This window comes from Caretta caretta, chromosome 2 (assembly GCF_965140235.1).
Source record: "Caretta caretta isolate rCarCar2 chromosome 2, rCarCar1.hap1, whole genome shotgun sequence".
NCBI lineage: Eukaryota > Metazoa > Chordata > Testudines > Cheloniidae > Caretta > Caretta caretta.
The window spans coordinates 192,666,698-192,681,751 of NC_134207.1; the positions used below are offsets into that span (position 1 = coordinate 192,666,698).

The following is a 15,054-nucleotide window of genomic DNA, read 5'->3' on the forward strand; positions in this document are numbered from 1 at the left end:
AGGTGGGCCGTGGAGATTTTATAGCATGTTGGGGTGGAGGGGGGCCTCAGAAAGAAAAAGGTTGAGAACCCCTGGTTTAGTGGATAGAACACTGAACTGGGACGTGGGAGGCCTGGCTTCTGTTCTTGGTTCTGCAGCTAGCATTCTGGATGAAGCTGGGCAAGTCACTTCACCTCTCTGTCTCTGTTTCTCCACCTGTAAAATGGGGATAGTGATACTGACCTATTTGTAAAGCACTTTGGGATCTATTGATGAAGTTGGTTGTATAAGAGCTAGGTGATATTAGGAGAGCAGCAACGTGGGACTCAGGTGACTTCCTTGGAAGAGGGGACTGCACTGGGGACAGACACTGCTTTTAGTTCAGTTATGTGAAACTGTTGGGAAGATTTATAAATGTAAAGTTCAATGACAATATGGGGGAGATGGGAAATTATGAGTTACAGTCCAGTGTCTTGAGACCTGCCAGGCCCTGAGTGGAATAGCTCAGCACTTTCCAGCACTGAGTAAACTTCTCCAAGTGCTGATCCAACACGTGTGATTTAAAAAAAAAAAATTGATCTTTGTTGTTAAAGATGGCTACTGGAATTCCCCTCTCCTATTTAGTTGCATATGGGAGGGAAACGTCAACATTTAGTATTTTATGTTTTACTTATGATATGTCCCAAATAATTATTAGCTTTGCAAGGCTATTAACTTAAACTACTTTATAGCTGTATTTACATATGTCATAGAATTATAGAAGTGTAGGACTGGAAGGAACCTCAGTAGATCATCTAGTCCAGACTCCTACACTCAAGTCAGGCCTACATACTAACTAGACCATTCCTGACAGGAGTAACCTTTTCTTAAAAATCTCCAACGATGGAGTCTCCAGAACCTCCCTAGGCAATTTGTTCCAGTGCTTAACTACCCTTACAGGTAGGAAGTTTTTCCTAACTTCCAACCTAAACCTTCCTTTCTGCACTTTAAGCCCATTGATGCTGCTTCTGTCCTCAGGTGAAGGAGAACAATTTTTCACCCTCCGCCTTTTAACAACTTTTTATGTACTTGAAAACTGTTATCATGTCCCACCTCAGTCTTCTCTTCTCCAGGCTAAACAAACCCAGTTATTTCAGTATTTCCTAACAGGTGATGTTTTCTAGAATTTTAATGTTATTTTGTTGCTTTCCTCTGGATTTTCTCCAATTTATCCACATCTTTCCTGAAATGTGATGCCCAGAACAGAACACACTATTCCAGGTGGGGCCTTATCAGCTTGGAGTAGAATGGAAGAATTACTTCTCCTGTCTTGCTCACAGGTTTCAGAGTAGCAGCCGTGTTAGTCTGTATTTGCAAAAAGAAAAGGAGTACTTGTGGCACCTTAGAGACTAACCAATTTATTTGAGCATAAGCTTTCGTGAGCTACAGCTCACTTCATTGGATGCATTCAGTGGAAAATACAGTGAGGAGATTTATATACACACAGACAATGCAAAAATGGATGTTTACCATACACATTGTAAGGAGAGTGATCACTTAAGATGAGCTATTACCAGCAAGAGAGTGGGGTGGGGGGAGAGAAAACCTTTTGAAGTGATAATCAAGGTGGGCCATTTCCAGCACATTTCCAGGAGTTAACAAGAATGTCTGAGGAACAGTGGGGGGAGGGGGAGGAATAAACAAGGGGAAATAGTTTTACTTTGTATAATGACTCAACCACTCCCAGTCTCTATTCAAGCCTAAGTTAATTGTATCCAATTTGCAAATTAATTCCAATTCAGCAGTCTCTCCTTGGAGTCTGTTTTCGAAGTTTTTTTGTTGAAGAATAGTCACTTTTAGATCAGAAATCGAGTGACCAGAGAGATTGAAGTGTTCTCCGACTGGTTTATGAATGTTATAATTCTTGACATCTGATTTGTGTCCATTTATTCTTTTACGTAGAGACTGTCCAGTTTGACCAATGTACATGGCAGAGGGGCATTGCTGGCACATGATGGCATATATCACATTGGTAGATGTGCAGGTGAACGAGCCTCTGATAGTGTGGCTGATGTGATTAGGTCCTATGATGGTGTCCCCTGAATAGATATGTGGACACAGTTGACAATGGGCTTTGTTGCAAGGATAGGTTCCTGGGTTAGTGGTTCTGTTGTGTGGTATGTGGTTGCTGGTGAGTATTTGCTTCAGGCTGGGGGGCTGTCTGTAAGCAAGGACTGGCCTGTCTCCCAAGATCTGTGAGAGTGATGGGTCATCCTTCAGGATAGGTTGTAGATCCTTGATGATGCGTTGGAGAGGTTTTAGTTGGGGGCTGAAGGTGACGGCTAGTGGCGTTCTGTTGTTTTCTTTGTTGGGCCTGTCCTTAGTAAGTGACTTCTGGGTACTCTTCTGGCTCTGTCAGTCTGTTTCTTCACTTCGGCAGGTGGGTATTGTAGTTGTAAGAATGCTTGATAGAGATCTTGTAGGTGTTTGTCTCTGTCTGAGGGGTTGGAGCAAATGCGGTTGTATCGCAGAGCTTGGCTGTAGACGATGGATCGTGTGGTGTGGTCAGGGTGAAAGCTGGAGGCATGTAGGTAGGAATAGCGGTCAGTAGGTTTCCGGTATAGGGTGGTGTTTATGTGACCATCACTTATTAGTACTGTAGTGTCCAGGAAGTGGATCTCTTGTGTGGACTAGGCCAGGCTGAGGTTGATGGTGGGATGGAAATTGTTGAAATCATGGTGGAATTCCTCAAGGGCTTCTTTTCCATGGGTCCAGATGATGAAGATGTCATCCGTATAGCGCAAGTAGAGTAGGGGCATTAGGGGACGAGAGCTTAGGAAGCGTTGTTCTAAGTCCACCATAAAAATGTTGGCATACTGTGGGGCCATGCGGGTACCCATAGCAATGCCACTGATTTGAAGGTATACATTGTCCCCAAATGTGAAATAGTTATGGGTGAGGACAAAGTCACAAAGTTCAGCCACCAGGTTTGCCATGACATTATCGAGGATAGTGTTCCTGACGTCTTGTAGTCAATCTTTGTGTGGAATGTTGGTGTAGCGGGCTTCTACATCCATAGTGGCCAGGATGGTGTTTTCAGGAAGATCACCGATGGATTGTAGTTTCCTCAGGAAGTCAGTGGTGTCTCGAAGATAGCTGGGAGTGCTGGTAGTGTAGGGCCTGAGGAGGGAGTCTACATAGCCAGACAATCCTGCTGTCAGGGTGCCAATGCCTGAGATGATGGGGCGCCCAGGATTTCCAGGCTTATGGATCTTGGGTAGCAGATAGAATACCCAGGTCGGGGTTCCAGGGGTGTGTCTGTGCGGATTTGATCTTGTGCTTTTTCAGGGAGTTTCTTGAGCAAATGCTGTGGTTTCTTTTGGTAACCCTCAGTGGGATCAGAGGGTAATGGCTTGTAGAAACTGGTGCTGGAGAGCTGCCGAGCAGCCTCTTGTTCATATTCCGACCTATTCATGATGACAACAGCACCTCCTTTGTCAGCCCTTTTGATTATGATGTCAGAGTTGTTTCTGAGGCTGTGGATGGCATTGTGTTCTGCACGGCTGAGGTTATGGGGCAAGTGATGTTGCTTTTCCACAATTTCAGCCCGTGCACGTCGGCGGAAGCACTCTATGTAGAAGTCCAGTCTGTTGTTTCGACCTTCAGGAGGGGTCCACCTAGAATCCTTCTTTTTGTAGCGCTGGTAGGAAGGTCTGTATGGATTAGTATGTTGTTCAGAGGTATGTTGGAAATATGCACGGGCTGAAATTGTGGAAAAGCTCCCTGGCTCTCATCAGCACAGCAGTCTCTCCCACCCCTCGGCAGCAGCAGCCTGCTCTGCCTGCCTTCCTATGGTTCTGTGGTTCCCTCAGAGTTCTCCCACAGCCGCCTCAGCTGCAGGGAACAGCATCCTAAGCAGCTCTCTGAGCTCTCCGTGCTGAGGAATGTCAAAGCAGCACAACAGTAGTCCCCCTCACTCCCAGCTGCCTTCCCCTGTGTTCTTTGTGCAGGGGCATTCCACATTAACTCTTTGTTGCTGGAGCATAGTAGCATGCTCAGCTGTCAGATACTTCTGGGAGCTTTGAAAGGGGAGGGGCGCTTACCTGCAGGGCAGCAGAGATCAAAACACTGAGCAGAGCAGTCATGGCGGGCATTGCAGGATGCTGATGGAAACCAGTTATGTCGACAAAACAAACAGCAATGTCTATGCTGACACTTTGACGCTTTAACTTTGCCACAAAAGCTTTATGCCTCTCGTTGAGGTGGTTTTATTTCGTAGGCAAAACAGAAGAGTTTTGCTGCCAAAAGTAGCTTTGCAGTGTGTACACCTCCCCTGTTTTGTTCGGCAAAAGGCAGCTTTTGCCGGAAAAACTTTGTAGTGTAGACAAGGCCTTAGAGATATGTCATTAGGCCCTGCTGACTTGAAAACTTTTAACTTGTGTAAGTAATTTTGAACTTGTTCTTTCCCTATTTTAGCCTCAGATCCTACTTTCAATGGCATTCACTATGTTAGATGTCCAATCACTACTCATCTTTTTGTTGAAAACTGCACATTTAGCATTTCCACATTTTCTGTCTCTCTTCTCCCCCCCCCCCCCCCCCCCAATTGAGTAATGGACCTCGTTGAGTAATGTCTGTGACTGCTGTAAAATGAGATAAACCATGGAAAGTTGTTAGTGATTCTGTCTTTGGTTGATTTTAATTATTTTTTTATTATTTTTAAATCCAGAGATAAATGTGGCAAGTTACCATTGTCACCCAAACAAAAGGCAATGTTTTCCAAGTGGGTGCGGCCAGATGACCTAACAAATAACCCTACAATGATCTATACTGTGTCAAGTTTCAGCATAAAGCAGGTAAGTTGTTTCTAAAATGAAATTTACACCAGCTATTCTGATAATTGCAGAATGAGTTCGGGGTCTTTTAAAGTAATGGGGTACTCATTAAAACCTAGCAAGTAGGAGAACTTTGCTTTGCCCTCTTCTAAGACCTACATTTGTTTTCACTGTGGATCATTTGACTTTGTTACGGCTGTCAATTAATGACAGTTAATGCATGCGCTTAATGGAAAACAAATTAACTAGATAAAAAAATTAGTCATTAATTGCACTGTTAAACAATAATAGAATATCAATTTAAAATTATAAGTATTTTTGGATGTTTTTTCTACATTCTCAAAAATGTTGATTTCAGTTGCAACACAATACAAAGTGTACAGTACTCACTTTGTTATTTTGATTACAAATATTTGCACTGTAAAAAAGATAAAAGAAATAGTATTTTTCAATTCACCTCATACAAGTCCACTCAGTCCTATTTCTCGTTCAACCAATCGCTAAGACAAATAAGTTTGTTTACATTTGCAGGAGATAATGCTGCCCACTTCCTATTTACAATGTCACCTGAAAGTGAGAACAGATGTTCACATGGCACTATTGTAGCCGGCGTTGCAAGGCATTCATATGCCCCTTTATGCTTCGATTTGTAGGCTCTAAAGTTTTACATTGTTTTGTTTTTGAGAGCTGTTATAGAAAAAAAATCTACATTTGTTATTGCACTTTCACAGTAGAGATGGCACTATAGTACTCATATGAGGTGAACTGAACAATGCGACTGAAACGATGATTGATCAAGACTGTTTTTGTATCTCATGATTAATTGTAATTTTTTAAAATTGTTTGACAGCCTTACTTTATTTACTTATGAGTGTAAGAATAAACAGAGGGAAAATATAGGTAAGAATGGACTACCTATTGTACACCTCAGATCTCCATATCCAAAGGAATCTAGTTTAAACTACATTGGGCAGCCATGTATTATGAGCAGCCCATTATAGACACACATGGTATCTGCCTTCTTCAGACCTCTAAGAATCAAGAGTCATTGATCTGTTAGCTGTGGGATGCACGAGGTAAAACTGGACAAGGGGCAGAGCACTCTAGCTTCTGACATGTTAACCGTGAAAATAAAAATCTGTGTTTGGCACCATCCACGAGGGGGGGCACATACAATGGGTTTTTTGAGCAGCAGTAAGATGAATTTCAGAGCTTGCACTGTCTAGCCTGACCTAAACTGTTCTATCCTGCAACCAGCCACAAGATGGCAGGGCCCACCATTCAGCTAGCTTTAATCTCTTTCCATCTCCACTTGCTTCCATGGGTTTAAGACTAGTAGGAGTAAGGTTTGCCCTTTTGTTTCCTAACAGTAGCATATTACACACTTGCTTATTAAAACATATGTAATATTAAACCGTGTGTTTAATTTGATGTCTGTTTGGTTTTTTTTAACCCTTGCTAGGAAAATTAGTGGCAATTTAAGTTATTTTTCTTGTCTACCAAAGATATAACTTTACACTGAGGTTGGTGGAGTTTCGTAATTCGCAATTTTTGCTCTACCAATCCGAATAGCTGTGTCATTGCTCCATTTGCAATCTGAAGTCAGACAAAACTAATTGGTCCTGACAAATGATTAACCAGATTCTGTGCAGGTAAATTTAAATTTAGGCCACTTAAATGGAAACAGAAGTCAGATCACCGAGAATGGTGGAGGGTTTCTGTGGCAAAACTATATAAAATCTGTCCCAATATTAAGCCACATAGGGCCTGATCCAGAGTCCTCTGAAATCAGTGAGAGATTTTCCCATTGTTCACACTGGACATTTAGGAATCATCTGTCTCTGGTCCTCATTCAGTTAATTCCTTACTTCTGTCTCAGTTTATCAGGTTTTAGTTTTGAGGAAACTTAGGTTTCCCAACCCTTTGGGAGTACCTTTGTTATACCAATAAAATAAAAACCAGCAGGATCTTATTAAAGAGGAAAAGGCAAAATACCACATTTATTGTGAATACAGAAAGAATCATAGTAAGCAGTTAGTTATAGCTATAACATTCCATTCAATCTCATATTTATTCACACATTCATTCCTACAAACACACACACACAGGTTCTGCAAGGTTGTTATCCTAGTTACCAGCCTTAGAGTTGCTCATGCCAAGCCACTGACCAGGTGGCCTGGACATGAGGAGGGAGCAGGGCCTTGTCAGAGGCTCATCTGATGCTCCTGGAAGTTGGTTTGCAGAATCAGACCCCAAAGTTCTCACTTTTTAGAGTCCATTTTTATAGGAATTTCTTCCTATGCCAGTCTATGGGAATTGCTTCATCATGCTGTTGCTGAATCAATCAGCAGATGGCACATTCCTGAGGGCTCCGTGCTGCTAGATGTTATCTTGTTCTTTGGTTCTCCCATTCTTGAGGCTGTTGGATGGATTCCAGTCTGCCCTCCGGGGGTCCTCTGGTTATTTCCACTTGACGCCTTCTTCAGCCAATGGACACTGGATTCTTAGGCTGGCACCTCCCTGATCATTCATTTATTATCCACACCAAGCATCCATCCACATACATCCTCTATCTCTATTTTAATCACAACTGTTAATACAACAAAAGGGCGGGGAGTCTCTGGTGCTGTTTCTGTTGTTACAGAGTATTGCTTTGAGTCTCTCTCTGTGCGAATTGCTTTGAGAACAGACTCTGTCTTACAATGTACTAACGCAATTAGCAGCTTGCAAGTTTCACGCACAGAGGGAGAGAAACAGTACCAAAAACCAAGAGACCTCTTAATTAGTAATACCCTGGAATTTAAACTATGGGGAATCAAACTCATTTGTGATTTTAATACAGAACTTCTTTAATATGATCCAACACCTTTGCCTCTCTTGGTTCAGAAATCCTTTTATTTGTTGGAAGCGCTTCTAATTGAACTTTTAACTGTTTAACCTTCACTAGTGTCTTTTTTTGCTCCTAGACAATAGTATCGGATTGTTCTTTTGTGGCATCACTAGCTATCAGCGCAGCATACGAGAGACGGTACAACAAAAAGTTGATTACAAGGTAAATGGCTATTCCTGTCTAAAATCTTGTCAGTTATGCAACATGTTTAAAGCCTGTCTCTTTTTAACATTGGCTATAACAGATAGAAGGCTATATTATGGATGTGATGATTTAACATAGGTTTATGTTAAGCTTGCTTATAAACATACATAAACCTGAGATATTACATTTTGTAGAAAGTCAAAATGTAGACATTTGGTTCAAAATGTTCAAGCTTACCTGCCTAAGTTAGGGACATTTTTGTTTGGGTGCCCAAATATGAATTTAGGAGCCTATTTTCAAATAGGCTGTTGATGTCACTGGAATTTTTGCTGGTCAGCACTTCTGAAAATAAACCACCTTTTTGTACATGCTGAATATGGTTTTTGGATCTTAACTTTAGACACCCACGCTTGGAAAATTTGGCCATTTGGGAGGATTTTTTATTTCACTTTTATCTTCCTTAATCATACTTTGTTCGCTTGTTTTCACTCTTTACTATGCCAACTGCTGTACAATACATGCCACATTTTTACCTCTTGCTTCAGCATTGATGTTAAGTAGAATTGAGATGTTATCAACTAAAGTCCCGATCCCATGATGAACTCCACATGGGCTTAGCAGTCTGTCACATGGAGCCCATTGTGGGATCAGGACCCAAGAGGTTTTTTTGAAATTTTGTTTTAATCAAAATTAGTTTTTTAGCAGTTTTTTTCCCAAACTACTGTCATTTGTCTTTTTATTGCCTTATCCTTTGGGCAATGGTTTCTTAAAACCTTAACTTCTTCACTCATGGTCTTTGATTTGCAATGCATACAAATATTGTATGTATTCAGAAAGATGTATAACATTGCTTGAATGGTAAAGTATACAGTTGCATGCATTTATTTTATTCGATTATCAATGAATGACTAGCTGACTGAGTGAGTGACTGTAGAAAGAATGAGGTATACAGATCTTGTTCGAAATATAAATTAAACCAAGAAAATTTAGTTAAATTTCTCATGCTGTGATTTACACAGAAATTCTAGTAACTTGAGATGGTGGCATGCATTTTTAAATTCCAAAAATAGATCAAATTGATGTAATACTTTTTTAAACATCATACAGTATGTATACATACAACACATTGTTCACAGATACTTTATAATTTTTTTCTTTTTCTAATAGCATAATTTACCCTCAGAATAAAAAAGGAGAACCAGAGTATAATCCATGTGGAAAGTACATGGTGAAACTTCATATCAATGGTGTCCCTAGAAAGGTAATTAGCTTTAAAGAGTGTAGTATGATTATTGGATAAGCTAACTACCTTGAAAGTTCATTCTGTTTCATTGTGAAGGTGTGTTTTATTTCTCAGTAAGAATTCTAGATATACGTTTGTCGGAAAGCATATGCAATTATAACACCTTGCTATATTTCATTCTGGTTACATAATAATGTGTAATATCGTATAGGTGCTTGACCCTCTAAAGATGCTGTAACACTCTGGGGTTCAACGCAGAGCAGTAAGGGGTTTTGCCACCCCCTGCCTTTTAACCCTGGGTGCTGCTGGTGTGTGCTTTGTAGCACAGTAGCCTTACCCTGAGTTTCACCAGCCTGGTTATTCCTTGGAGGGTGACATCAACACCCTTGCAAATCCAGGTTCTCCCCAAAAACATCTTTCTCTGTAGTGCTCAGCCCCTCTTACTGTGGCACCACAAGACATTATCACATTTGCTGCTCCTTTAAAGAGACAGTACTCAGCAGCTTATTCACTGAAGTGGACAAACTCTCCACTTCAATCAAAACACTGACTTGGTTTGTGGTACAAGTAAAACAAGTTTATTCCTATCTCCATTTGTTTTAAATTATGCCAAGTATAAGCAATAAGGATAGAAATAGTTTCAAACAAACAAGTAAAAATACACCTCAGACTGAAACTCAACAAACTAGAATCTTTGGTTCAAAGAAGTTTTGTCTCACCACTGTTCTTCCAGCATGCCTGGCCTGGCCTTTAGCCAGGATCCAGCATATGGAGCTCAGATTACTTGGTTTCTTTGCCTCCTTAGATGAGGGATAAATTATGGGTTCAGTAAACCTTTGAAATGTATTCTTAAGTGTATCCCCAGGTAAAGTTGCTTTCCCTTGCTGAGTGTAGACGCCCTGCTTTCTGGCATAGACACTGTGCTGACTTCACCCTCTGCTTGTGATTTTTACAGTGCAAATGATCTTTCTGCAATCTCCAATACAAATGAATAGCCCATTGTCCTTGGCCACACCTGGCTTGAGGTGGCATCTCCTTTCCTTTGTCTGGAAAAAACTGTTTATCATCTTTCCCTGGCGTGCCTGGTTTAAACACATTTTAGTTACGCATTTCCAGCACCTCGGTATATGTGTTTGTAGGTTAACCATCCATCACGCAAGAATATTAAGGGTCAGTGAGTTATTAGTTTTCCAGTGATATATTACATGATACTTCTTAAATAAATATCATGCCAACTATAGTGTGTCAGCTGTGTTGAGCAGGCTAAGCCAGCTGAGTTTTACATAGCAGGGAGCCTCTTGCCAGTTAGCATTGGGTGCTCCTAGGGTAACACATGCATGTAAGTATCCTTATTCACATGAATGAGTCCCATTGAAGTCACTGGGGCCACTCAGGAGAGTAAGGTTATGCACGTGCAAGTTTGTGGGGTTGGGCCATAAGTATGTGCTTCATTAATGGTCTATACCAATGACAGATTAGTGTCATGGTGAAGCTGAGATATTTTCTTTGTGAAGCAATTACAGACCCTTTTTGGAGTAAAAACTCACACACCGTTCTGCCTAATTTAAAACAAGAGATTTTAATCATTTCAAAACCACCACCATGTGGCTGCTTCTTTCAAGAAAAGGCAAAACTACAAACAATCGGGAATGAAGGAACTGGAGATAACAGATGTGATGAAGTCTGAGGACCTCTTCCCTTTGGACAAATAACTAGTCATATTTCTGATTGACTGGGTGAGGGGGTTTTGTTAGACTTTTCTATACATTTAATAATAATACCTAGCTCATGTATAGACCTTTTCATCAGTAGATCTCAAAGTGCTTTTCAAAGTTGGTCAATACTAGTATCCCCATCTTACAGATAGAGAAACTGAGGCACAGAGTGAAGTGCCTTGTCCACGGTCACCCAGCCTGCTAGTGGCAGAGCTCAGACTAGGATCCAGGTCTCGCAAGTCCCAGTTCAGTGCTTTATCCACTAGGCTACACTGCTGTTATGAATTAATTGTTGTGTTTTTAAGTCAGGGAATGATGTTTAGTTTCCTCAGTCTGAAAGCAGCTATATGAAATAGAATGAGCTTCTGAGGATTTTCGTCTGTTAAGAAAAGTTTGTTTGAATTATCACTTTATGATAATTTCTGTTCGCTTCTTTTGCTCAGGTGATAATAGATGACCAGTTACCTGTAGATCACAGTGGAGAACTCCTCTGCTCTTATTCCAACAATAGAAGTGAATTGTGGGTGTCCCTGATAGAAAAAGCTTACATGAAAGTTATGGGTGGATATGATTTTCCTGGATCCAATTCTGTGAGTACGAGATTATTCTTTGCAAGAGGCAAAAATGTGCATGAGGATCATCCCATAGTACATAGCTTTCCTTTGAATGAATAGTGAAGAGATCTAAATGAATTGTTTGAGGAAAGGAATGACTTTTCTTTTTGTATGCTGCTGTCTGGGTTTATTTTTATATATCGATTTTAAAAGTTATTTTGATGATTTTAGTAAATATAAATTAAGTTGTTTTTAGCATCTCCCAGATCGCATACGTTAGAGACCATGGGCCCGATCTTGCAAATGCTTACACACGTACTTAACTGTACTCAGGAGGAATAGTCCCATCAAAAAGGGGGAACTGGATTTCAGTGAGACTGCTTGTGGGTACAGTTACACAGGGATAAGTCTTTTCAAAAATACGCCCCACACCTGCAAAGTACATGTGTTTATTTTGAGAAGTTTCATTAGGGCTCTTGAATGTTTCATAAAACCATAGTTTTATGCCTTACACTAATAACCCTTTTGGTCTCTAATGCCATTTGTATAATAAGTAAAGGAAACATTCTCCCTTATTAAGTTGAGAGATTGGCTAGGGGAGGAGCACATCAATCCTTTTATGGCTCTTATGCACATGGTGGGAATGGGCACATGTATAAGTTAGTATTATTCTATCAAATAATACTAACATACATAGTTATGTAACTTGGTATTCATATAGTAGTTTCTTTAGCAACCGCAACATTTATATAATGCTCAAGTTTAATCTGAGAAGCAAAACACTTGCAATGAGAACTGGACCTATTTTGCTGAGCCAACCAGACTGGTCTCTAATCACATGAAGAAATGCTTCCTAACATTTGAACTCTCACAGCATATTTCTCAGTTCATACCAAGGTTCACAGCTTGATGATGTCGTGAAAACCAGACTTCATTGCTTTTTATTTTGGTTGCTCATCTTCTTTTGATCTTTTGGGTTGGTTATCGGGGAATTTCTCGTTGAGTTTGGTCTTGTGTAGAGAGTAACAATAGTGTAGATTTTTCTAAGTTTGTTCAAGTCACTACCATGACACACAATTTCAGAGAATAGGGAAGTTGTCCATGACCAGGAACAACTTGACTTCTAGCATTTTTTCAATTAAACATAGAAACTCCGGCTCTTGACAATATGTCTCCTCCTTTGCATAATCAGAGAAGCATTTCCCAATGCCTGCACCGGATGTGTTGCTCTCCAAGGCCTATCTGTCAGTATTGTCCTTAGACAAGTTGGGAGGCATTTCTTTGCGCTTTCATAGTCCTGCTTATTTGGGAGGGAATAGGAAAAAAGACCTTTTTGTTTTAAGTATTTTTGGGGGAGTGAAGCCCTGTATTATGCTTGTAAAGTGCACTACTGCTAGTTAAATTGAAATTGCTTTTATTGTTCAGGCCTTTTCACCATGTAAAGCTAGTTGTGTCTTGGAGACTGTGACGGGTTGGGTCATAGAAACCCCTTTGGGACTGCCACCTGATGTGCTGAGACTACCTCTGAGCCCATCTTACTTGGCAGCCTGGGACATCAGAACCCTGCCTTGTTGAGCCAGACACACCAGTCTGCTCCACCACAGACTCAGGGTCTGAACCACGCTCCCCAAAGCTGCAGACTTAACTGAAAACAGCTTAAGTGCTCCTGACTCTAGCACCCAGACACCTAGCTCCCAGTGGGATCCAAACCCCAAATAAATCAGTTTTACTCTGTATAAAGCTTATACAGTGTAAACTCATAAATTGTCCGCTCTCTATAATACTGAGAGAGATGCACAGCTGTTTGCTCCCCCAGGAATTAATTGCTTACTAAGTTACCAAGCAAAATAAAACAAAAACATGCAAGTCTAAGCCTAATATATTTAAGAAACTGAATACAGGTAAATCTCACCCTCAGAGATGTTCCAATAAGCTTGTTTGACAGACTAGACTCCTTTCCAATCTGGGCCTAATCCTTTCCCCTGGTACAGTCCTTGTTCCAGCTCAGGTGGCAGGTAGGGGATTTCTCATGACTGCAGCACCCTTTATTCTGTTCCACCCACTTTTATAGCTTTGGCACAAGGCGGGAATCTTTTGTCTCTCTGGGTCCCCACCCCTCCTTCTGAATGTAAAAGCACCAGGTTTAAGATGGATTCCAGTACCAGCTGAGGTGGTCACATGTCCGGTGAGACCCCAAGCCTTCATTCTTCCCGGCCTTACTCATAGGAAGGCTTGCAAGTAAACAGAGCCATCTATAGTCAATTGTCCTGGTTAATGGGAGCCATCAAGATTCAAAACCACCATTAATGGCCCACACTTTGCATAATTACAATAGGACCTTAGAGTTATATTTTATATTTGTAGTTTCAGATACAAGAATGATACCTTTATACAAATAGGATAACCCAGTAGATTGTAAGCTTTGTAATGTAAGCTTACAAGAGACCTTTTGCATGAGTGTATTCCAGTTACATTATATTCACAATCATTAGCATATTTTCATAAAAGCATATAGAGTGCAATGTCACAGAGACAAGCTAGAGTAAAAGCTAAACTATTGAGTCTTGCCACAAAGTGCACCTTTGACAGAGGCTTGTTTTGGGAGCTCACTCTGAGAGTGCTGGGCATTTGAAACCATGAGCTTGAAACACTAATGATTGTACTTTAAAAAGATACCAGTGAACAGTTCTGGATTATCAAGCCACTTGTTCGAGAGAATCATTTTTTATGCTTAAGCACAGCCTAGTCTAATGAAAAATTGCTCTCATAAGTGTTATGAGGCTGGTGCAAAATAACTCTGTGTGTACAATATACACTAATTTTATATAAGGCATTTTAAAATACACTTAAAGGTAGCTTAATGTGTCTCTTATGACCAAATATGCTTGCATTTCAGAACATTGATCTCCATGCACTGACTGGCTGGATACCAGAGAGGATTGCTATGCACTCAGACAATCAGGCTTTCAATAAGGACAGTTCTTTCAGAATGCTCTATCAGAGGTAGACGTTTATTCTTCCTTGGTGACAGAAGATGCTTTCAGTGAAACAGATGTGTTAATGATATGAAAGTGACTAAAAATGTGATGGTCTTTGTCACTGGCTCTCAACACAAGCATTGTAGTCCTACCACATATGATCCTTGTAGCCCCTCTCTGTGCTCTCCTTTGAAATCAGCTAGAGGAATAGAGTTATTAATGGCTTTGACATCAGAGGCTAATGGAGAAACAAGGGGGCTCTGTTAATAGATGGAGAACGGGATCCCCATCTCTAGCAGAACTATAACTTTAAAAAAAGAATAGTCCCTCTTCCCTGCCAATGGTGCGGTGGGAGGGAGGAGGCAGATCTGGAGAAATGGGGAGTGGAGGTTAGAATCTTCCCATAGGCTAGATTCAGGAGGAAGCAGGAGCCAGAGAAAGGAGGATGGATTTCCCAGCTATGCAGCATGAAGCTGACTTCAAAGTGGAAACAGGTGTGGTGAGGTTGCTCTAACGGTGCCACCAGAGTCCTTACTAACTGTGCCCAAGCAATAGATCTCCTGTGGAGGAGCACAGAGGTGCTCTGTACCTGTCAGGACCATGATACTAACCCGGGACTTAGTGTATCAATCCTACTGTTGTGATAAGTGTGGCCTAGTTATGTTTTCCAGCTGCAGGCGTTGTTCCTTTTTCCCCCTCCCCAAATTGAGAAAATTTAGCCAACCACTTTCTCCTCA

At 40.9% G+C, this 15,054-nt stretch overlaps 1 protein-coding gene across 4 annotated transcripts in view; it reads left to right on the forward strand.

Annotated features, from left to right (window-relative positions):
- Nucleotides 1-15,054, forward strand: part of CAPN7 (calpain 7) — a 47,056-nt gene that overhangs the window by 12,231 nt on the left and 19,771 nt on the right. For all 4 annotated transcript variants that reach the window (XM_048838740.2, XM_048838735.2, XM_048838734.2 and 1 more), the window contains 5 exons: nt 4,688-4,814; nt 7,760-7,845; nt 8,995-9,088; nt 11,229-11,375; nt 14,236-14,342. In XM_048838740.2, the coding sequence (XP_048694697.1) occupies nt 4,688-4,814; nt 7,760-7,845; nt 8,995-9,088; nt 11,229-11,375; nt 14,236-14,342 (561 nt within the window). The remainder of the gene's footprint in view (nt 1-4,687; nt 4,815-7,759; nt 7,846-8,994; nt 9,089-11,228; nt 11,376-14,235; nt 14,343-15,054) is intronic.